Source organism: Xenopus laevis, chromosome 1S (genome assembly GCF_017654675.1).
Source record: "Xenopus laevis strain J_2021 chromosome 1S, Xenopus_laevis_v10.1, whole genome shotgun sequence".
Lineage (NCBI taxonomy): Eukaryota > Metazoa > Chordata > Amphibia > Anura > Pipidae > Xenopus > Xenopus laevis.
Window position 1 is genome coordinate 55,705,588 of NC_054372.1, and position 25,046 is coordinate 55,730,633.

The 25,046-nt window shown below is 37.2% G+C and overlaps 1 protein-coding gene across 7 annotated transcripts in view; it reads right to left on the reverse strand.

The window, feature by feature from the left end:
• The window catches only part of LOC108706699 (collagen alpha-1(XXV) chain), a 265,983-nt gene that overhangs the window by 73,637 nt on the left and 167,300 nt on the right, over window positions 1-25,046 (reverse strand). For all 7 annotated transcript variants that reach the window (XM_018243341.2, XM_018243342.2, XM_018243344.2 and 4 more), the window contains exons 7-9: window positions 6,166-6,237; window positions 4,396-4,512; window positions 2,119-2,154 (exon numbers count right to left, since the gene is read on the reverse strand). In XM_018243341.2, coding sequence (XP_018098830.1) covers window positions 2,119-2,154; window positions 4,396-4,512; window positions 6,166-6,237 — 225 coding nt within the window. The remainder of the gene's footprint in view (window positions 1-2,118; window positions 2,155-4,395; window positions 4,513-6,165; window positions 6,238-25,046) is intronic.

Consider the following 25,046-nt stretch of genomic DNA (forward strand, 5'->3'; position numbering starts at 1 on the left):
CTTAGATTCAGGTTCAAAAGAAAACTTGAACCAAGGCATGGGAAAATAACAGTATTATAAACAACCAGTTCTCTTTTGATATAAAATAATTTACCCATGTAATAAGCAGTCTAATGTCAAAAACAGATATATAAACTGTACTAATAGCAAAAATAACTTTTATACCAGAGAGATGCCTTAGGCACATGAGGTACCACAGAGTGTGCATTGCTTACTTTCATATCATTTGACTAGTACATCATTTGGAGATTAAGCAGATTTAGCCTTTTCCATGGAGGCAGCTGCAGTTTGCCAATATTAGCCTGAATAGTAAAGAAAACACGTTTTCAATTAAAAGCAGGAAACTCTCATCTGCTGCCAAGGGAGCACAGTTCTACTTTCTAGAGTTATAAAACCAAGTAGAACACTAATTAAATACTGCAGTAAAAATAATATAGGTGAATGGCTAAAGGAAAAAAAAAGTTCAATGTGTCCTATATAAGTCAATAAGCAATGTGCACATTTCTGAGTAGTTCTGAGTAACACCTTTGCAGCCAACCACTTGCTGAACTTTTCTTTTCTCTGCATCTCTGTGTCTCTCCAGTACAGACTTTTTTTTAACTGGGTAATAGACATTTAAAGGTAAAATAATTATTGTTTATTATAAAAGGTCTGAAATATTAAAGTTCTCAATAGATGTTATTATTTTTGTGAATTATGAAGAAAAAAATATATATACCTATATATTCATATATATTCATATATATATTCCAAACAGGGCACCTACACCCCTACTGTAACTCCTTAAAAATAACACGTGGAGGCCCATTTATCAAAGTCTGAATTTTTCTCATTATTTTCTGAAAAATGCTACGACCAAATCCACACGGGTCCACACAGGTTTTTCCCCTTATTTATCAATACATTTTCCCAAAAATTTTCTGTACAGGAAAAAACATGAAAAAAACTAACTGTGCAAATTTTTTAAATTTTTTTCAGATTTTTCCCAGAAAACCAAGATATCTTGACTTATATGCAACCTCGGCAGCTCTGAGATGCCGGATCTCGGATTCTGACTTTTTCCATCCTCGGCGTATAATATATACTAAAAAATTCAGCATGTAATAGTTAAAAAATAAGAATTTTTATCGGATTTTCGGTGAGGTCGCAAGTCCTCATGAAAGTTAGCCACCTCATTAAGCAAATAATGGGTAATTATTAATTAATGGAAAACAGGACTGGGCATATTTAATGTATACAAGGGCCTTTCTTACAAATCTTACTTAAGGTAGCACAAAATGTGATCTATATCTCAGCAAAAAATTGGTACAAATGTTAATTTTAGTATAAGCAACTATTATATATATTAGCTCTCCAATGGAAGCACAATGAAGATTTATAGTATAACATTAATTATTGCTCACTTTCATAGTCTGAACTCTGTATAGCATAAGCATTTTTACAGAGCGTTTTACAGAGACTGTTCATCATTCACATCATTTCCTGTCTCAGTTGAGCTTACAATCTAATTTGTCACTTTCACACTACACACACACGCACACACACAAAGTAGGGTAAATTTCATTACAAGCCAATTAACATGTCGGTCTGTTTTTGGAGTGTTGGAGGAAACCAGAGTGTCTGGAAAAGGCCACTCAAGAACATACAAACTCCTAGCATTTTATTTCTTTTGTATGGTTCTGCTCTTCACTAAATGACCATTTAACAGAGCTGTGTCTAAATTTTCTTGCAGAACAGTAAAAAAAGAAAACAAGGATTTTTTTTATGAAGCAAAACAAATAAATTCAGATTCTGAAAATAAATGCAAAGCAATACTAATAGCCTCTGTAGATATGGAAACACAAAACAAGGCTAGACCTTCTCTAGGTATGTCTAATAGGGGTAGATTTCTACATGCATTAGCGCAAATTCCCGGCTTCCTCTTTGAGACCTATCTTCTCATTCTAGCCTCTCCCCTGTTCTTTTCAGTTGATTTGCTGTCTTATTCATGTCATTTATTTGTGTTTTGTTACTTATATAGAAATATGGGATATTATTAATGCTTACACAAAACTATAAAGCAAGATGTAATGTATCCTTGTTTTATTGATTTAAATTTACTTTTATAAAAATACTTACCATTAAACCTTGTTCACCTGGTTGCCCTGTCTCCCCCTTAAAAAAAGAAAATGAAAAACAATTTACTTAGTAGAAAGTTTTACAGCATATTTTACCAACTCTCACAATTCAAAATCATATTGTTTATACTCAGTAAAAAAATGTCAAAAGCCTTAGTTATTGCCCCACTTTTATAGTATTTGTCTGGTGTGACTATGTTTAAGCTGTAAAGAAGACTAACTATGAAAATAATGAGAACTAAATCAAAGGGAACATTCTTTACAATGTTTGTCAAACATCTTTTAGCTCCAATGCATAGCCATTTTAACCAATGATCATCACCAGCAGCAGTCTTTGCAAAGAAATGCATGGTACAGTCAAACGCAACCTTTTACAACAGAGATATTGACTCATGGCTCTAAAGTTGCTTGTTCATATGTATTGACTACAGATAGGATCTGCCATTGTCTATATCTAGTGATGGGCGAATTTATTATAAGTTAGCGAAACCACTGTAAAAATACGTCAGCGCCAGCGTTTCAGCGTTTCGCGAATTTCACAGGAAATTCGCAAATTTTTCGGCGAAGAGAAACGCCCCAAATTCGCCCATCACTATCTATATCCAGTGGTCTTTTTGAGTATGTTCTCAGTATGTGTTTCTCATTACTCTGATTTCATGTGTAAATTATTTTGAGATGAATGCTAGAATAAAAAAAAAGTTGAATAATAAAGACCTGGGATAAACTGGAGAGTACTAGAGCAGGACAACCAATTACTATACATAAGGAATCCCCATTTCCCTTTATATGTCATTAAAATAATTGTTAAAAGTATGTTTATTAATATATACAGTAGTTGAAACATATTTTCCATTTGTAATGCTCACTCTTAAATGAACAGGAAATCTATACCATTAGCTAAAACACTCATAATACCATTGGGAAGACTTTAAATACAGAATGTGACATAATCCAGAAATAATGTGTTCAATTTGGGGTGAAAATATTCCTTCAGGCAGAGGGCAAAATGAACACATAGGGGCATATTTACTAATAGTCATAGTTTTTTCTTTTTTTGACCTAACACTCAACCTTAATCTGTCTTAATTTACTAACAATTTGAAACAAAAATAATCTGCACGGAAAATTCTCAACAAAATCATGCAACAATTTGAATCATACGACTTTAACATTTTCACCGGAAAACTGGACTTTTTCGATTTGTCATCAGAAAAACTTGAATTTATCAGATTATTATAACAAAAACCAGTGTCAAGCAGCCAAAAACTATGAAGAATCATGAAGGCACAAAACAACTTCCAGTTGTTAAAGGGACCATCTGCCACTGACTCTTACATGACTTTGGAAGGTTTTAACTGGAGTATTTTTGAGTTCTGATTTTTAGCATTTAGAGCATTATAATGCTTCAGAGCATAATTAATCTGGAAAAAATTTTTTTTCTAAAAATTATATTTTTTTCCCATTTAAAACCAGAAAAATTCAAGGCATCATTAATGGGCCCCATGGAATTTAACAATATCTTGCCAAGGGGAATCCAAGTTTTATCTTTTTGTGTGAGGATCAATAATGATAAGGTATGATGTTCAACAAGCATCTTAGCAGAGCAATAATAATAATAAACACAGAATATATCAGTGTCTACAGTACATACTCATAAATATAATTTTAAATATCATTCAATATTCCACTAATGAATTATGTTTAAATACACTGGTAGATCAAAAGCTGAGATTAATGGGAAAGCTAGTTAAAGAAGTGAAGTAAATAGGGCCTATGAGATCATTCAAAACATATACCATATGACAAATATTTGCTGGAGCAGAAATAAGAGAAATAAAACAGCTGAGAAGTGAGAAGACTAGATGGCCTAAAACACCACAAACTCAAGGAACTAGAAAGTAAGTACAACTGTAATTCAGAATTGCTGTGCAAATTAAAACTGACTAAAAATGACCATATCAATCAAAAGAACAATAAAGTATATAGATGCCTACTAATACCTCAGTGTATATAAATTAGATTTCAAAAGCATTAAAACAAGGAGACTAAATTTCAATTTAGTTGCCTTGACTTGTTTCACCATTTTCTTGCCTTCTGAGAAAGTAACTGTTGTTATATTTGAACTACACCTTCAAAGGTTACCATATCTTGAAAGTTAATAAATGTAACCATATTCCTGTAGTATTACATTATCTTAATAGGCTATATTGTAAAGTAGAAATAAATCAGAAATAAAGCAATACATTGCATTCAAATCAATACATTTCTGCAAACTTACCGGGACTCCAGACAATCCCCTTGGGCCATCTTTGCCAGTATCTCCTGGAGGACCCCTAGGGCCTGGTGGACCCGGTGGACCTGGTGGACCTGGAGATCCTGCTTGTCCTTGATCACCCTTGTTAAAAAAAAGGTTTAGTCAACATCATTCTCTCAGAGTCTGGGGAGGGACTTAAGGAAAAATCTATGTCACCTAATAGAATAACATATTAAGATTTTTTTTGACATTTTGCGGGTTATTTATCAAAGTCCGATTTTAGCTAAACATTTTCTGCTTCAAGCTCTGATCAAATCCGCTCGGATTTTTTTTTTCTCTTATTTATTATTACATTTTCCTGAAAATTTGCTTTGTGGGAAAATCAGATTTTCAAGATTTCTTTCACATTTTTCACCTGAAAACTTAGATTTCTAATGTTGTTTTGCCCGAAAATTCAGAACTTTAGGGTATTGCACGAAACCAAGCACATATCAAAAACTCAATGGGACTTCTCCCATTGACTTATATGCAACCTCGACAGGTCTGAGATGCCGGATTTTCTGATTCAGACTTTTCCATCCTCGGGGTTTAATAAATTCCGAAAAATTTGTGATTTTTTTCAAAGTCAGATTTTATTTAAAAAATCACACATTTTTCGGGATTTTTCGCATTCTGAGTTTAGTAAATAGCCCCCTAAATCTATGTATTGTAAATCTATTTAATTCTTAAATTATTTCAACCATGGATTTTAACCTGCATGTTTTTTTATTTTATACAATTAGTGGCCAATTAATTAACATTCAAATCTCCACTTTTTATACTAATCAATTTTTTTCTAAAAAAAAGTTTATTTTTTTATATCTCAAAAACGTAAAAAAAAATATCGAAATTTATAAAGTCTAAAAACCACAAAAAAACCCGCCAAGGTCCTACAAAAGTCAATGGGAGCTGTGCTGTCCATATTGGATCTTCTTTAGCCATTTGGACTTTTAGAGGTTTTCAGATTTTCATGCTACTAATTTATTCATAAAACTCAAATTTTTAGAGGTTTTCGTATTTTTAGTGCATCATTCAGCCTTCATATGTTTTTTTTATATTCAGATAGTTTATTCAATTACAAGGTATTTGTGATTTTTAAATACACAAAAACTTTCATACATTTCTGGAAATTGCAATAGTTATATCTGAAAAATAGATACATATTTGTTTTGCAGCTTTATGTTTATGAGATTCACACAAGAAAGCGTATGCTTTTTGTTTTAATTATTTAAATATTTTAACACAAAATATATCGCACCTGGTATTTCTAAAATGTCCTGTGGATGTTAAGTATGATTATTTAGTGAACTAAACTAGGTTATCAGCTCTAATTACTGCGGGAATAAATCCTAAAAAGCTTGCTTAGAATCTAATTGTTTTGTTTCACGGTTATGCTTGCCTGATCATGCATTGCAACAGAAAGAAAGAAAACAGGTACAGAATTTTGCAGAAATTAGCAGGAAGCAAAGAACCTGCTGCAGAGGAAGCTCTTGTAACAAATCTCACAGAGGCATTGTTTCTTCTAATTTATGATACAGAGCCCAATTTGCTTTAGAATACTTAATATGTTATCAAAATCCACTGTTGTTATTGATAGGATATTATAAAAAAATTAATACAAAAACAGTACACTTAAAGTAAATATGTAAGCAAGCAATTCCTTTAAATGTGTATTAACAAAACAAAAATCTAAAAAAACAATAAGGCAAAAACCTGGGGTGGAAAAATCCACACTCAAACAAAATTAAGCACTACCTTAATGAGGCGGCGTTTTATTAACTGCTGATCAGCAGAGAGAAAGCCATGATTGATCTTAGGAAACACCATCTGATCAGTGAGATGAGGTCAAAGGTTGTAGTTCAGAGATGAGAAAGTTGAAGCATAGACATCAGAAGGCCCCAGGAAAGAAATAAAGACATAAGCATTAGCTATAAAAATCAAGCCAAGCCACCACTGGTAACGTTTGTCAGGAAGGCAATCTTTGACTTTTTGGATAAATAAAACAAATGCAGGGTTGTTATTTCAAACAGAATTTCATTTAATGGTCTGAAATCCTGTCTGTCGACATAATAATGCACATTTTGAACTTACAATAAGTAATTCAAGTATTCCATTTTTATAAAAGGTGATATATAGTCTCTAATCATATAGTCAGTGATTCCCATGACAAAGTACCAGCAGTACAGTACAAGTCAAGAGTATCCAGTCAGCATTCTGTGACATGAAATACAGGATATGAGAGAGAATTTGATTAATTAACTTCTTTTTATATTTTCCCCAATCAATAATCGAGATGACATGTTTTGGTCTGCTTTTCTCTTCTTGTGCAAATAAAAATGAAGATTGCTATCAAATTCTCTTTCAAACTGATGTTCAATGTTTGCTGCTGGAGACTCAACTAGACTTGGGCACATCATCATCCACAAACCTTGACTGTGAGGATCTGATTACTATGGAGAGCAGCCATTGTAGGATAGCCTGGCAAACCCTAGGAACACAACAATACATAGCACCAAACAAACCAACACAAACAACACAAAGACAATTCATGACAAACATAACATGTGATGAACAATGTATTAGCTACAAAACAGTAATACACCAAAATGTGCTCAAAACAGAAGGGTTTGTAGGAGATTAAAGCCAGCCATCTTTAAAAACTGTCATTGGCTGCATGTCTCTTGCTATATAAAGCAGCAGATGAGCTTACATTTATACATATAACTTTATTACCATTGTGTGTTATATAACTTTAGCCTTAGGAAAATGTTCCAACCAAGTCAAAAACGATGGTAGCTCCCACTCATAGGTATAGTAGAACACTTGGCTGTACAGTAAAAACTAGTGATGAGTGAATTTGTCCCGTTTTGCCATGATGGAAAATTAACGAATTTACCACGAAACGGCGAAAAATTTACAAATTTACATTGAAACTGTTCTAAGGCGACTATTCTGACACGCGTCCAAATTTTTTCGGTGTGGGGATTTTTTTGCAGGCGAATTTATTCGCCCATCACTAGTAAAAACGACATGTATTTTGCAATTTAAGGCAATACAAATAGACTAACTGCTATACAGTTATTGCCTTTAATTAGGGATGAAGCACAATTTTGACATTTGCCATGTGCCATGTGGCAGAGAGATAATAAACGTGCTACATCAGTATACACTGGTAAATGAGAAAATGATATTGTAATGCAAATGTCCAGGACAATGTTACTAAACCAATTCCAACCATCTTCTATTTTTTCTGACCTTCTCATGGTTTGTTTTTCTAAATATTTATGAGCTTTAGTTACAGTTCAAAATAAGAAGTTCCAAACATGCAGTTACCATACATCATCTTGATGTTAGTACATTATCTTTTATTTAGAGCATAAAATACAATTATTTTTATATTATTATGATTTGGTTTCCTATACACTGATTTCAGTTTCATTAAATATACCATATATAAATGCAGATTTTTTTTCCCATTTTTCAGTGTTTCTCTTTTATGGGGTAGTACACCAGAGATATCAGCTATTTACTACATTCTGAAAAGGCAAAAATATTATTTTCCGAACTGTTAAAAATACTCTTTAATTCCTCCATTCATTACCGTGCAAATTGAAAGATAAACATAGATTGAATGCTATAAAACAGATACCATTTACTGTATATGGGCCTTTTTTCGGTTGTGTTTGTATGGGAATGTCTACATTGCAAAATTTAAAGGCAGTAACACATTCTATTCGTAATTTACTTTTATACTGAAACTCGGCACTTTCAGTATTACTTATCATATGTGGAGCAGTCTGCAGCCTGTGCCTGTTCCTTAACTTGCATGTCTAAATGATGTGCAATTTAGCAGATTGGTACAGGGTGGGGGGACAAATCTGTGCTTACCCCTTCCCTTACGAATACAGCACTGCCAAACGCAGGTAGTGCTGCATTCATTTGGCAGCTATAGACTGCAATAGACTGAAAGGCAGGGCACAAAATGTGGAACCCTGCTTTACTTTTTGTTAATTCCCCCTGATCTTTAAAACATATAAACTTAATATAGAACATCCCACAGGAAGCGCATCTATCATAATTGAGATTGCTTTCAGGACAAGTAAAGGTGGCCATACACGGGCCGATAAAAGCTGCCGACAGACTGTGTCGGCAGCTTATTGGCCCGTGTATGGGGGCCCCCGACGGGCTTCCCCGATCGAGATCTGGCCGAAAGTCGGACAGATCTCGATCGGATGGGACAGAAAATCCCGTCAGATCGCGGCCGCATCTGTTCGTTGATGTTCGTTGATGCGGTCCCGCGATCCGTTTGCTGAATGCTAGGATCCGATCGTTGGGCCCTAGGGCCCACGATCGGATCTGCCCGATATTGCCCACCTCAAGGTGGGCATATAGGAGGGAGATCCGCTCGTTTGGCGACATCGCCAAACGAGCGGATCTATCCATGTATGGCCACCTTAAGCCTAGTGCTGCAACTTCTAGCAGACAGAAACCCATATTTTCACTGTAAACATTAGCACCTAATTTTCTTATCCCTCTACATTTTTAATTAGCATTACGTTCTATATAATAATCTATATATTATTGTATTTATCTCACTCATGTTCTTGCACTCCTTGTATTGTATTCTCGAGGTCTTGTGATCCATTTGGTTCATGAATAATTTGTTTGCTGGATATTCAATGTTTAGACACTCGTCATAATTAAGACTCTACTCTATTTGCCATAAGATTATACAAATTTAATGTTTGTTCCCCTTTCTCTGATGTAATTTTAAGATTTCTACCTGTGAACTAAGAATCATCCAAACTTCAAGTCCATTTCTCCACAATTTTATTACCATCCAAAAATACCATTTTATTATTTGGCTGAAAGATTCCATCTGACATCTACTGAAAACGTAACGATTGGTTTTGCAGAGAGCTACAGTGCGTTCTTGGTTCATTTTGTATGAAAGCATATCCTTTGCGAGTTACCACTGTTCATAAGGAGGTATGACAACAGGAATTGCCACCTGCTGCTTACTTGCACTTCCTAAAGTTACAACCAGCTGCTGCCGTGTTACATCGGATCTCAGGCTTGTAGCCAGAAAACCCCTAACTGTTTGGCAGACCCTCATGCTGGTTCTGAATCATAATAATTCTGCAGCAGTTAATTACTAGGCATCAGAATAATATGGCTCCCTAATAAGGCCAGGAGTTATATTTTCCTGCTTTTGGTTAACACTGTGTAACCAGGGAAGTATACTGGTAGGATCACCCCTAGGTCCTCATAGGAAACTCAGGGCCATGGCTGCGGGACAAATAAATAAATAAATAATTAATAATAATATATTTAAATAAATCAATAAATAAGAATAAAAAAAATAAATAAGGAGTCACACCCTAATTGGTTAATTGGTTAATCAACCGCATTGGTACTGGCACTTAAAAGAGCAGTAATTCTGTCCATGCTTCTGCACTGCACTTTGAAAGCAATTTTGTGCAACTTGTCTGTTTCTGTTTTCTCAATTGTCCGTGTTCAGTGCAATTTATCATTTAAGACAACATGGTTTTGTGCACATGTTTTTCTATACTAGGGATAGCTAATAAATATAAATGTACTCTTTGAGGTCACTGTTGTTGCATCAGTGTATGAGCAGATGGAAACACTTTTGACATGGAGGGTGACAGTGGTTAATTTAATTAGTTACAGAAGATCCAAATTAAATTACATGCTCTATATCTGGCAAATGAACTCTGTTCCAGAAATCATTATGTATAGGTAAAATACGTGTCTGTGACTGACAGGCACCAAGCACATTCCATCCAGCCCTACTCTGTGCTAGGAATAAACTATTACAGGGCACGTGCCATTAGTACAATCTGATACCACATTAACCCTGCACAATTGGAACAATCCAAAGCAGCTAGCATAGCACACAGAGGTCATTGCAGTTTCTTACCAAACAAGTATCGTTTCATTTTAGAATATTTCCAATACCAAATTATTCAATGCAAATGTAATCCCCTGATCTTTCAGGGTGAATGAACTACAGAGTTACAATTCTATTATTAGCAAGCCTATGAATGCAAAGTTCATATGTTGAAAAAATATATATATATATATATATATATATATATATATATATATATATATATATATATATATATATATATATATATATAAAATACATTAGAATATATTAAATATATTGTTCAGTGTGGTTAGACTGCCTATTTTATCTTCCTAGTTCTCATTTTGACTCAATTTTTAGCCACATCTACCAACTGGGTAAGATTTGTGTCTTATAGAAGTCATGGGGGCAGATTCACTAAAGGGCGAAGTGGCCGTCGCTAGCGTAAATTTGCCAGAAACTTCATCCACAGGGACATTGCAAATTCAATAACAGTCATAGAGGATAATTCGCTAGCGAACGAGAACAACGCTATTGTTCATTCGCATCCTATTGCCAGGTGACTTTTTGCTCTGGACGTTATCTTTTGCTAGAGTTTACATTGCCACAAACTGATAAAACTAAGCTACATCTTCCTCAATCTTCAGTCAGTGACATCATATCCTGTTTGCCGGAAATTCATTAAAGTTGTAAAAGACACTGGCGACTTTTCTTTTTTTAAAGCAGGATTGCCTTTGAAAGTGTGAACTCTTATGTGTGAGCAATTTTTTAAAACTAATTTTTTTTTTTTAAACTTCTCTTTATTTTTCACGGTAAATCTCCATACAAAATAAAGGCATATATCGTACATTACAGCCATATCGGCACAGCACAAAATGTCAGAAGATACAGCAGCATCACATGTACAATCGATACCTGAGAATACAGTACAACCATTAACTAGGTCAACTAGATCATGTAGAACAACCAGGTCACCAGGTATGTCCGCCAATCACATAACAAGATCAAATCAACTCAGAGTTACACAACCCTCCAGAGTCATGAGGTAGCCTGTGGGGCTGGGTGTCGGAAAGACTGCCAGACAGACCATATTTTATCGAACTTTAAGTAATTGTGATCGTTCTTGGCTGCCATCAACTCCATACTAGCCCTGTGATCAACTGCCACCTTAACTTGTTGAAAGTCCAGCAGACCAGCAGTTTTCCAGTTCTTAGCAATCAAAAGCGTTGTAGCATTAAAAATATGGAACAAGAACTTCTTCTGGAATCTAGTGACCGCATCAGGCAGGTTCAACAATAAGGCAGCATCCGGTGTGTGTGGGACCCCCAGTTGTAAATCGACATTTATCAGATCGAAAACAGCGTTCCATAGGTCAACTACCAAAGGACAGGACCACCACAAGTGCACCAATGTCCCATGATGCCCACAGCCCCTCCAACACAAAGGGGAGTACGTCCCCGACATTTTGTTCAGCTTTACTGGCGTGAGGTGCCACCGATAAAGCAGTTTTTTATAAGCTTCAATATGGTTGGTACACTTAGTAGCACCAACGAGGGTTAGCTGAATTTCCTGCCAACGATCAGGTGTAAACTCCACATTAAGTTCTTGTTCCCACTTAATAATATGGGGATGTTTATGGTCAGGTGGCAGAGTAAGTAGGAATTTATAGCAGTCCGAGAGAACTCCCTTAGCCAGCCCTCCCACTTTACACAAATATTCAACCCTGGACCTCTGACGTAAGGTTCTATACGATGGTAAGGTTTTGCTCAAAAAATGTGTGAGTCTGAGATAGGTGTAATAATCTTTCTGACACAGTTGGTATTTGTTCTGAAGTTCTGTAAATCGGCGGTAGACATTTATCAAGTACAAATCCGAAACTGTCTGTATACCCTTTTGAACCCAAGCATGCAAATCTAGATCCTGTACTAAAAATTTAACATTCAGCAAAGGCATATTCGGTGAAGGGAATTTCCCCATGTCCCAGTTTTTGTGCAGGGAGTCCCACTGAAGAATAATGAACTTGGTGGAGGGTAACATGTTTGAGGTCCTAGGTCTGTGCTTAACTGGCAACCATAACAATTGGGAAACGGTCAAATTAGAAAGGGTACCATTCTCGATATCTAGCCATCGTTTATAATTAGGGGGACTATGCATTCTCACTGCAGTCTCTAAGAGGGAAGCCCTGTAGTATTGCAGTAGATTGGGTAAACCCACCCCGCCGTTACTCAAGGGTTGGTGCAAGACTTTGGCCGAGACCCGGGGTCTCCTACCCCCCCACACAAACGAGGCCAATTGCGACTGCAAAGACGTTAGGTACTTCCTAGGGAGCTGAATTTGAATAGTTCTAAAATAGTACAGAATTCTGGGTAAAACATTCATTTTAGTAGCTATAATCCTACCCATCCAAGATGTATAAAGGGTTTTCCATCTTTGATAATCAGCCAGTAAAGTTTGCTGTAAAGGGACAAAATTCAACTTGAAAAAGTGATCAGGATCCTTGGGGAGTTTTATACCCAAATATGTAAGAGAGTTAGGCTTCCATTCAAAGAGAAAGTTACCATGTAGGCATGTCAATAGTCGGTTAGGAATGTTAAGTGCCAGCGCCTGAGTTTTGCTCGAGTTAATTTTGTACCAAGATGCATTGTAAAAGGCATCCAATTCCTTCAGTAAATTAGGGATAGCTACGTGTGAGTTGGACAGCGACAAAATGATGTCATCAGCGAAAAGGCTTACCACTTGAGGGCCTATGTTAGTGGGAATGCCAGAAATGTCCTGATTCAGCCGAATTTTACACGCTAAGGGTTCTACAAGGAGCGCAAAAATCAACGGGGAGATGGGGCACCCCTGCCTAGTGCCATTGCTGATGGGGAAGGCGTCAGACAGGATTCCAGATGCGCAAACTCTAGCAGTAGGGGAGGTGTATAACATTGAAATTGCTTTAAGAAATGTAGGGCCTAAGTTGAACTTACACAAGGCGGCTTCCATATAACCCCAATGAATCCTGTCAAACGCCTTCTCCGCATCCAAAGACAACAGGACTGATGGTATGGAATTTTGCTTGATAATGTATAACAAATTGTGAAGTTTCCTGGTATTATCTGCTGCCTGGCGTCCCTGTATGAAACCCACCTGATCCGTGTTAATGAGGGAAGGTAATATGTTGTTAAGTCGTAACGCTAGTATCTTAGAATAAAGTTTTAAATCGGAGTTAAGCAACGATATAGGCCTATAATTTTGGCAGAAATCCGGCGACTTGGTTTAGGTATTGTTGAAATGTGCGCCTGTAAAAATTCAGGGTTAATTTGTCCTGTGTCAATAATATGCCGAAAAAGCGTTAGTAAATGAGGGGCAAGTAAATCTTTGTATGTCCTATAGTAAGCGTTCGTAAAGCCATCCGGCCCCGGCGCCTTTCCCATTTTCAATATCTTAATCGCTTGGAGGACTTCCGAGATGGAAATAGGGGCATTAAGTTCCTCCTTTTGATCTAGCGAGGGCTGTGGCAAATTACAAGAGTTTAAGTAACTGTCTATGAAATCCCGTGTTGGTTGTACTTCTGCCGAATTCGTGGATAAGTTATAAAGGGAGGTATAATAGCGTGCAAAGTGGTCAGCTATACCTTTGGGGTCAGTGATTTTTACATTATGATCCATTATATGGCCTATTCTAGACTGGGCTTGTTTGACTTTAAGTTGTGTAGCCAGGAGTTTGGTCGCCTTGTTACTGTTGGTATAATAAAATTGCTTAAGTAATTTCAATCTATATTCAGTTTTATACATTAGTAAACTACTGAGTTCTCTTTTATGGGTTTGGATTTCGGAGTATAGTGCATTGGTAGGGTTGGAATGGTATGCAATAGTCGCTGACTGTATTTTCTGCTCCAAGTCAAGTCTCCTAATATCCCTTTGTTTACGTAACCTAGCCGATATCGCAATGAGATCTCCCCTGAGGGTGCTTTGTGAGCTAACCATAACGATTGAGGGTTAATTTCCGCTGACTGGTTGAATTGGAAATACTCCTTAATTTTCGATTCTACTTGTTGACGTGTATCTGGATTTTGCAATAAAGCGTCATTAAGTCTCCAGGGCGTTAAGTGGGATTTGTGCCTATAAGCATCAAGATGGATGCCAATTGGCGCGTGATCAGACCAGGACTGGATGCCTATCCAGGCTTTGGTGATCAGGGTCGAAGTCTGTCGATCCGTAAACATAACATCAATTCTCGATGACATGGCATGCCTGGGGGAATAGTATGTGTACTCCTTATCTAATGGGTGCTGAGCCCTCCACACATCAACTAGTGCCAAGTTGTGAAACAATTCCCGTACCTTAGCAGCTATCCTGAGCTGGGATGTAGTAACTCGCGTAAACGGTTTAAAGGTATCTTGGGTGGGGTCCAATACTGTGTTAATGTCCCCCGCCACAATACATCTCCCTGTCTTGTGTTCTAACAGGCTTGTGAGGGTCTTTGAAAGAAACTGTAACTGGTTGTCATTGGGAGCATACAGGTTAATAAGAGTGTAAATCTGATTGTTTAAAGAGCAAATAAGCATAACATATCTACCCAGGGGGTCCGCAAATAGCTGAAGTTTTTGGAAGGCCAGTCTGGAACTCAATAGGATAGAGACTCCTTTGGTTTTCGAAGTGGAGTAGGCATGAAAATTGTGTGGGTATTTCTTGTTGAAAAAATTAGGATGATTGGACCGTTTAAAGTGAGTTTCCTGATAAAATATTACATCTGCTTTAGCCTTGTAAGCCTCATTCAGGGCCAAATTACATTTCTGCGGGGTATTCAAGCCCCTGGCATTAAGGGAGTAAAACTTAACCATCGAAATGAGCAGCTATTTGCGAAGCCCCATAACTATACACATGCATACAATTAACACAGAGAATGAGCAATTGGACAGTGACCTGGTGACCATGTATCTGAGATAAAAAAGAAAAGCAAACATTGCTGAACCTTAGCAAAACAAAGTAGGAGAAAAGGTAGTAATAGAAACAACATTGTAAGTATGCAAGATGGTGATCAATGTTGGACAGGAAAAATTGTGACATAGTTACCATCCTGTGGCACAGAAAAAGGTGAAATCTTGGCTGTGCCGCAATCACGTCTGCAGGCAGTCAGCTTGTAGACTAGTGGGGGGGGAGAGGATAAGAGAAAAAAAGGGGAAATAAAGTGAACGCTCCGTATCTCGAACCAATTCTTGGAAAAAGGAAAGACATCCGCCTTAAATGAGGGTAGAGGCATATCTGTCGTCACCGATCTGTATTCAGGCTGTGTGCCATTCTGTCGGCAACTTCTTGCTGGAGGAAGCTTGCGAGGACATGTTCTTGGGAGAAGGCGGCCTAGGCGGGCCCAGATTCCAGCGTTGCGTAGCTTTTATGGCCTCATCTGGTGTGGACAAAGTGATCGGCGATCCGTTCTTGAGGACAATTATCTTTACCGGAAAACCCCAGCGATAAGGGACTTTATTTTCCCTGAGTATGGTAGTCGCTTCAGCAAACGCCTTTCTTTTCATCAGTGTGGCTTGCGACAGGTCTGCAAAAACTTGGACATCCGAGTACTTGGCCGGCCAATTATCCTTTTTACGTGCCGCTTGTAAAAGTCTCTCTTTGACCTTGAAAAAGTGAAGCTTAGTGAGCACATCTCTGGGGGCCGCCTCCGGAGCTGACCTGGGTTTAGGGACCCTATGGATCCTGTCGATGGTAAGCTCTATGGCAGGTGTATTAGGCAAAATCGCCTCCATTAGGCCCATAAGATAAGTCTCCAAGTCCTGCGGCAAAACGGATTCTGGAATACCTCGAAGTTTTAGGTTATTCCTCCGTGATCTGTCCTCTAAATCCGCTACTTTGGTAGAGAGACGATCCACCTCTTTACCCAAACTCACTTGTGTGTCAGCCAGGTCATTGTGGGCCTCGGTGTACTCCGCCATTTTGTTTTCCATGTGCGCAGTGCGTTCGCCCAAGTCTTGTATTTCTTTCCGGATGTCCCGTGAAAGCTGCTTAATATCTGCTTGCAGTGTTTTCTGAAGGTCGATCAGCATAGACTTAATCTCGTCTGCTGAAGTGCCGTCCTCAGATCGGGGCAACACGCCGTCCCCTTCCTCAAGCAGGTTATCAGAAATGGCGTCGTTCTGTGCCTGCGCAGCTTGTGATTGCGAGGAAAAGTACGCAGTGACTTGTTGCGGAGCTTTTTTGGGGTTCTGCTTGGGCGCCATGATCCAGGCTAAAAGTTGCGGTATAGCAATGCCGATTAGTGCGGAGTCTGTGCTGTGATTAAGCGTTTAGGTGGCTCGAGTATACGGAGCTACTGTTTCAAGCGGCCATCTTGTGCAACGGGTAACTTCGGCCCCCCCGTCCATCTTGTGCAACGGGTAACTCCCCCCCCCTTTTTAAAACTAATTTGAGGGGCATGCCACATTTGTTTAAGGGTGGGCTCATGTCTAGGGCATTAGAGGATCTCTTCTGTCTTTATTATGGCTCTTGTGTTCGAAAAAGGGGCCACTTCAAGCATTTGTACAAACATTACTATTAAAGACTTTTAGGTACCCCTCCTATTCAAATTAACATAAGCGTAAGAGTGCTAGCAAAGTTGTGCTAGGCAGAAATGAACACTAGTGAAAATTCATTAGTAAATGCTCGCCCAGCCGAAGTAATGCTAGAAAAAATTTGCCAGCTTTTGGCTGTTGAGACACAACTACGCATTTTAGTGAATTAGCATAATAGTAAAGAATTTGAGCCTGGTGAAGTGGCACAGAGTTAAACACACATATATTTTCTTATTATTAAAGAGAAAAAAACGAATTAGTAAAAAAATAAATAATTTCAGTAGAATAAAATGGGAAATAGCATTGCTTTATCTTGGAGCTTTCGGGATAACAAGCTTATCTAGTATGCATTATTCAACACTATCTTCTGCCTTCAGACTATATACTTTTGCTCTTCTGCTCATCAATTTTTCTGTAAAGGTCAAGAATGTCTTTAAAATGCCAGAACAGAAAGATTATACAATTAGTGACCCAGAGTTTTCAAACCTCTGTGATCTTCTAATGGCATTAAACTGGAATTGCTTATTTTGATTTACCTGATTAAATGGTTTTGGCAGTATGTTGTAAATCATGATGTTTATGAAAATGTGTTTGGATGTGCCAGAGTCATTAATAGGCTATCTTCCAGACTTTCAGTTCTAATAGGCGAAAATTGCTTTATGCTTTATGAATGTGGCAAAATTATTCTTATTAATCCTAAAAGAAATTGTTTTGGATAACAAAAAAGAAGAAACACCAATTCGAAAATCTTTTTCCCATATTTTGCTGTACCTTCTTTTATTTTTTCTCGGATAAGCACAACAATTATTTTCTACATTAAGGATAATGACTTCATTTCCTACCCTATTTGCTGGGCCCATTAAAGAACACTTTAAAATAACTTTTCATTTTTTTCTTTTTGAGTTTTTATGGTTTTGGAAAATAAAAAAAAATATATATTTTATTATATCAGCAAACTGATCTTTCTAATGCTATAATTTATGCTGTATGTGTTAAAGAGCACTGATTGCGTAGAATTAAAATAATGATTAATACATGTTAGTGTTAAAAAAGTCTAAAGAAAAAGGAACACTGTGGTTATTTTTAGAATCTAGATCTACAGTAGCTTGACTATTTTTCTGATGATTTGCCCAATAAAAGTGGCTGGTTGATTTAATACTGATCAAGGATCAAGGAGTCAGTAAATCTGGATTTGTGTACCGGACAGACACTTTTACCAAACATGTAAAATGGGATTTCTCTTCTCAAATCTAACATTAGTACCTAAACCGTTCTATGCCACTGAAGGATCAAGAAGAACATGGTGGCTTGCTAAATAATAGATGGCAAAAAAACATCTTTCTAAACAGATGGTTTCTTCCCCATGCCTCCTGCATGAAAGTTTGAATGCAAATATGTTGGTAATATTAGTTTTGTGTATATTTATTAATTCTTGTGTTTTTTTAAGTTAAAAATATTCAAACCTCTATGCTTATTTTATTATGAGCAGGGATGGATGCAAAAGATTTGGGTGCAATCTGGTATGGTTTTTGCACTTTGTTCTCTGACTTGCACATTTCTGTAGAGACCTGCAACCCTCCAATTAATATAGTGCTATCTGCATTTGGCAGCACTATATATATTATATATTGTGGCAAGCTGGCGGCTTGAACACGTAACTTTTAGGGGGATTAGTCAATGGTGAGCAGGCAGCATAGGACAAAGGAGCATAAAGACTGGGACACACAGCTTCTTCAAGGAAAACACAGGTTTATTTTCACACTTTAAACAAACACAGTGTACTGTCCACAGACACAGGGGTGACCATTTTATCATTCAAACAAATCATAAAATAAAACCTAGCCCATTGGGCACTACCTTCCAACTCTGGAGCAGTCCCTGACTAGGCTGGGCCGCTTGTGGACTACCAGCAAACAAAACAATTGTTGTGGCTCACCCCTGTACTCACAGTCTTGGAGTGAACTTTTTAGCCTCCTGGCTTTTCTTCAATGTCCCACACAGACAACAAATCTGGCTCTTAGTCACAGCCACGGGCTCCCTCTGCTTCATGCAGCATCAGGTGGCACTCCCAGCTTCTCTGGGAGTTCCCAACACAGCCAGGTCTCCTACCTGCTGTGCTCTGATGAGAGACACACTCTCCCATTCTAATTAACTTTAAATAGTCTTTCCACAGGACAGCTTTCCTGTGGAAGGTGAACTCCAATCTCTCCACTGGATCTGCGGAATGGAGTCCCTAGCTACTAAAGTCTTTAAACAGAGCACTGATTCTCTGTTTAGTAACTCCCTTCCTGGAGCCTAACTCAGTACCTGGGGAGAAATTAAAGTCTAGAGTGACCTTTTTCCTCCTTTTCCTTGTCACTCTACCACAATATACAGTATATAAGAGGAGGCAGGGACAAACGTGTAGGCGCCTCCCTGCCTTGTGCATCCTTTAGACATGGGGCCACAATGGTACCCTGTACTTACCATCTGCCACTCGAATTGGGTTTTTTTGTTATGTGGCACAAGGTACAAAGTGTAGCCTGATTCTGCACTAGGGTTTCCTGAATGAACACTAAGGGGCAGATTCACTAAGGGTCGAATTTCGAAGTTAAAAATACTTCGAAATTCGACCCTCGAATTGAAATCCTTCGACTTCGAATATCGAAGTCGAAGGATTTAGCGCTAATCCTTCGTTCGATCGATCGAAGGATTTTTCGTTCGATCGAACGATTAAATCCTTCGAATCGAACGATTCGAAGGATTTTAATCCAACGATCGAAGGAAAATCCTTCGATCAAAAAAAGGTTAGCAAACCTATGGGGACCTTCCCCATAGGCTAACATTGACTTCGGTAGGTTTTACCTGCCGAAGTAGGGGGTCGAAGTTTTTTTTAAAGGGCAAGTACTTCGACTATCGAATGGTCGAATAGTCGAACGATTTTTCGTTCGATTCGTTCGATTTCGTTCGAATTCGAACGAATTTAACCAATTCGATGGTCGAAGTACCAAAAAAATACTTCGAAATTCGAAGTATTTTTCATTCGAATCCTTCACTCGAGCTTAGTGAATCGGCCCCTTAGAGACAGATTTATCAAGGGTCGAATTTTGAGTTTATGGAAAGTTCTAAAATTTCCCATAAACCTTCATAAACTCAAAATTAGAAAAAAATGACCAATCGAAACTTATTAAAAAAATTCAAATTATATAAAATTCGGGTGAATAGGATCGACCTGCAGACTCGAATCGAATTCGATTCAAGTTTTTTCACACAAAAAAAGTCCACCAAACAAATCCAAATTGATTGTAGGACATTTTAAACTCAAATTGAATTTTGACTATTGCCTAGTTGAATTAAACTAAAATAAACTTGAAATTCTAATTAGAAAATTTGAATTTTCAATTCGATCCTTGATAAATCTGTCTGGGCTCTAGATGAATTACCCATATTGCTTGTACTGTACTTGGAGACAAGAGCCTGCACAATTCAATGTAATTCTCTTCTGCAATCATTTTCAATCTCACTAGCACAAAATATATAATCTGCACTAATTTGTTCAATGCTTGGTAGTGCCAAATCTCTTTCATTGTTAGTGGGTTCATCATCCATTTCCCATTTAATAGTGATATTTAGTTTTAGAAGTAGCTTTTTGCAAAAATAATATTCCTTATACCAGTTGCTAGGACTGGATGTGACAAGTTTAAACATAGTGACTGCCATCACAAAGGGGTCAGTTTGTAAGGGGCAGATTTATCAAGGGTCAAATTTCGAGTTTTTGGGATTTTCTAAAAACTCCCATCGACTCCCATCAACTTGAAGTTTGAAAAAAAAAAATCGAAATTTATGAAATAACTAATTTTTTAAAAATGGGTGCAAATTCAATTAGTTTTTAGTTATTTATTTTTTTATTTTTTCTATTTTTTTCAAAAGTCCACCAAACGATTTCAAATTGGTTGTAGGAGGTCCCCCATAGCCTAAAACACCAAATTCAGCAGGTTTTAGATGGTGACTAATCGAATTTGAATTCTTAAAGGGACAGTACAAGATACATTTCAAAATTTGAATTCCGAATTTTTTTGAAAATCTGAATTGAATTTGGACTATTTCCTAGTCAAATTACACTAAAATAAACTCAAAATTCAAATTTTCAATTCAACCCTTGATAAATTTGCCCCTAAGGCAAATTAACCCTCGATATTCGACTGTCGAAGTTAAATCCTTCGACTTCGAATATCAAAGTCGAAGGATTTAGCGCTATTCGTTCAATTCGAAGGATTTTAATCCATCAATCGAACGATTTTTCTTCAACCTAAAAAAGCTACCAAAGCCCATGGGGACCTTCCCCATAGGCTAACATTGACTTCGGTAGCTTTTAGGAGGCGAACTAGGGGGTCAACGTTTTTTCTTAAAGAGACAGTACTTCTACTATCGAATGGTTGAATAGCCGAACGATTTTTAGTTCGAATCATTCGATTCGAAATCGAATTACGAAGGTCGGAGTAGCCCATTCGATGGTCGAAGTAGCCAAAAAAAACATTCGAAATTCGAACTATTTTTCCTTTATTCCTTCACTCGAGCTAAGTAAATGGGCCCCCAAGTGTTGGGTTGGGAATGAACACCTGTGAAGGAGACTACTAGTTAAAAAGCAATAGGTAGGGTTACTTTTCCTTTACAGTAATAAGTATACCATCCATTTGGAAAAAATTCTAACTAATATGACAAATGCATTTTACGTTCTGACAATAAATACATTACAGAGGGAATTTCTTAAGATACTGTGACTAAATTGTGTACTATTTCAAGGGAGGCTTTGCAGAAAAAGGTATGAGGCAAAACCATTTCTGAAAATGTATTTGAGTAATGTAGTCACTGAATGACCAAGATACCAGGGTTATTTAAAGCCCAGATGTTATGTGATGATCTGAAGACATGATCATTAATATGTAATTTGGATTGGGCATGAATACAAACAATTCTGGGACTTGTAGTTCAGTGGCAATGACTGTAGCACAGGATTATGCTAGACACATTTATGTTTTAGCAATAAAATCGCAGGACTAACTTGTGTACTAAATGAAGCAAAAAGTACTGTCAGATTTCTTCAGAAGAATGTTTTCTATGCTGCATCTGTGACAGACTAGCAAACCCAGAGCCATTCATGCATCTGACCTTATATGACATTTTAATGATACCTCCCGATTATTAAACTCTGTCACTCACTGGTATAGCCAAACATTAGCTATCACTACAGTGTGCTATGCAGTGGCCTTCCATTCACCAAGCAGTTTTTAGCTTGTCTCAGATAAGTAGCGTATATAATTTTTTAAGGCCAGAGGGAGAAATGTATTGAAAATTGCTTTGGAAGCATCATGTCAGCATGTTCATTCAACACCTTATAATTCCTGTCCTGTCACCTCCTGTTCTACTCATTTGATTTTTTTTATAGTAAAGTTATTAGACACTATAATCTTCTTCTTCGTAAGGAAAGGAAGGCTCCTTGAACAGGCACAGCAGAACATGTCTATAGGCAGGGCCGGAACTAGGGGTAGGCAGAAGAGACAACTGCCTAGGGCGCAACGATGTGGGGGTGCTGGGCAGATGCCTGTCTTCTGCCTACTCCTAGTCCAGATTCACTCCCCTCTGCTGCTCTTGCCTCCCTCCTCTGTCACTCCTCTACAGATAAGCTCTGTAGAACATAATGGTGTTATCTTTTATCCACTATTTAACCTGTGCCATATAGCCTTTTATCAATTTCCACCATTGCTACACCGCAGCTTGTTTATATGAACTATAGTAATTTTTCTGAAGCAAACAGATCACTTTTACCAGTGCAGGGCAACACTACATGATATTTTCATTACTTTGGAACGCTTTCATTTTTTGGTGTTACTGTTCCTTTAAGTTGTGTATTCATTTTCAGCAATTGAGTATATGGAAGTATACCACTTAAAAATGTTATGGGAAAATATGGGAAAATATGGTGTTCATCAATTGCAATTTTTTTCCCATCAACTTTAATGGATTACACAAATGATTTGCCATTTAATTTACACAGATTTCTACCATGTTTTGTACACAATATGATAAATAGGCCTCCTGATAAAGATTTTTGCATTTTTTTTACTTTACTCTTAGGGGGTTATTTATCAAAAGTCCGAATTTATCTCAATATTTTCTGCTACAAACTCAAATCTGCTTGGGTATTTTACGCTTATTTATTATTACATTTTCCCGAAAATTTGCTTTGCAGGAAAAAAAATCAGATTTTCACAAATTTTTTCATCTGATTTTCACCAGAAAACCCAGCGCACATCAAAAAATCATTGGAACTTCTCCTATTGACTTATATGCAACCTCAACAGGTCTGAGGTGCCGGATTTTCAGATTTTGCTTTTCCATCCTTGGGGTTTAATAAATTGCAAAAAATTTAGATTTTTTAAAAATCTGGTTTTATAAAAAAAAAAGTCACAAATTTTTTGTGATTTTTGCATTCGGAGTTTAGTAAATAACCCCCTTAGTATTGGGGCTTGGTACCCAAATCCAATGCTTCTTTTGGTGAGTTTGACTTACTGTGCCTTACTGGCAGAAAACAGTGTCAGTCAAAACAAGTGTTTCAGGGCAGACACCCAACTGTCATTCCTATGTGTACAGTTTTTTATATAGAAAGTGGTGTCAGGCAGATATCATTGTTTCAACCACCACTGTTTTATACCTCATTGTAGTAATGGCTAAAATAACCTATGTGCCACTGAAGGTATTTTTTTTCATAGCGGTAGGTTGGCACACTGGAATAACTAGACTAGTAGAATATGAGCAAAAACGTAAAAAAAATGTTTCTTGAAAAAAAGTGAAAAAATAGACTAATTTAATTCAATATGGACACAGATATACAAAGCCACAACATACACACTAAGGGGCAGATTCACTAAGCTCGAGTGAAGGATTCGAATGAAAAATACTTCGAATTTCGAAGTATTTTTTTGGTACTTCGACCATCGAATTGGTTAAATTCGTTCGAATTCGAACGAAATCGAACGAATCGAACGAAAAATCGTTCGACTATTCGACCATTCGATAGTCGAAGTACTTGCCCTTTAAAAAAAACTTCGACCCCCTACTTCGGCAGGTAAAACCTACCGAAGTCAATGTTAGCCTATGGGGAAGGTCCCCATAGGTTTGCTAACCTTTTTTTGATCGAAGGATTTTCCTTCGATCGTTGGATTAAAATCCTTCGAATCGTTCGATTCGAAGGATTTAACCGTTCGATCGAACGAAAAATCCTTCGATCGATCGAACGAAGGATTAGCGCTAAATCCTTCGACTTCGATATTCGAAGTCGAAGGATTTCAATTCGAGGGTCGAATTTCGAAGTATTTTTAACTTCGAAATTCGACCCTTAGTGAATCTGCCCCTAAATGATCTGAGTTTTAATATTGCTGCTGGGAGATTTAGTCTAATGAGAGAATTATTCCCATTTGCCCTCTCAGCATTAATTATAAAATCCACATCACACTGCAAGACATCACATATATTATTTATACCATGGGAGGGCAAACGTTATCAATATAAACACACTAATTCAAATCGATGTATCTTTCTTTGTAATTAAGGAATGCTATATCAAATTTATTGCCAGTTTTTGCATTTCTTCAATATTGCCACTTCCATACTTCATCATTTCTCTGCACCCTGGAGGCACAGATCACAAATTTCCCCACCGAAACACAAATGCGCATATAATAATTAAGCAGCTGACAGAAGCCATCACCAGAGCACAAACTAGAAAAGATGATGGCAAATTATATTCTTGAATTTGTTTATTAAAAAATAAACATCTGTTAAAAGGAGAGTTATCTTTACTGAGACTCGCAAAGAAAAAAGGATGTTATTAGTGGCAGATTTGTTCATTATAAGAGGCAGTTATGCCCTTTGAATTTTCATTTTTTTATAGTCAATACTAAAGGTTTATTCTGAATGTCCTTTTAGAGAGTAATACCTATGGTATAAATAATTTCACATATTTAACACAGACACTTTTACAGTTTTATCACACAAGTAGATGTTAGACATTATTAACAAATGCCTCAGCACATTCCCTTGTTCATTTCTGCTGATGTATCAATGATTTTTTGGGGTTCGTATTGCAGTTCGTAAACTAACTAGGTGGCAGGTGAATGTATACTATGTGACTGCTGGTAGTGTTTTGTACCCTGCTATTCA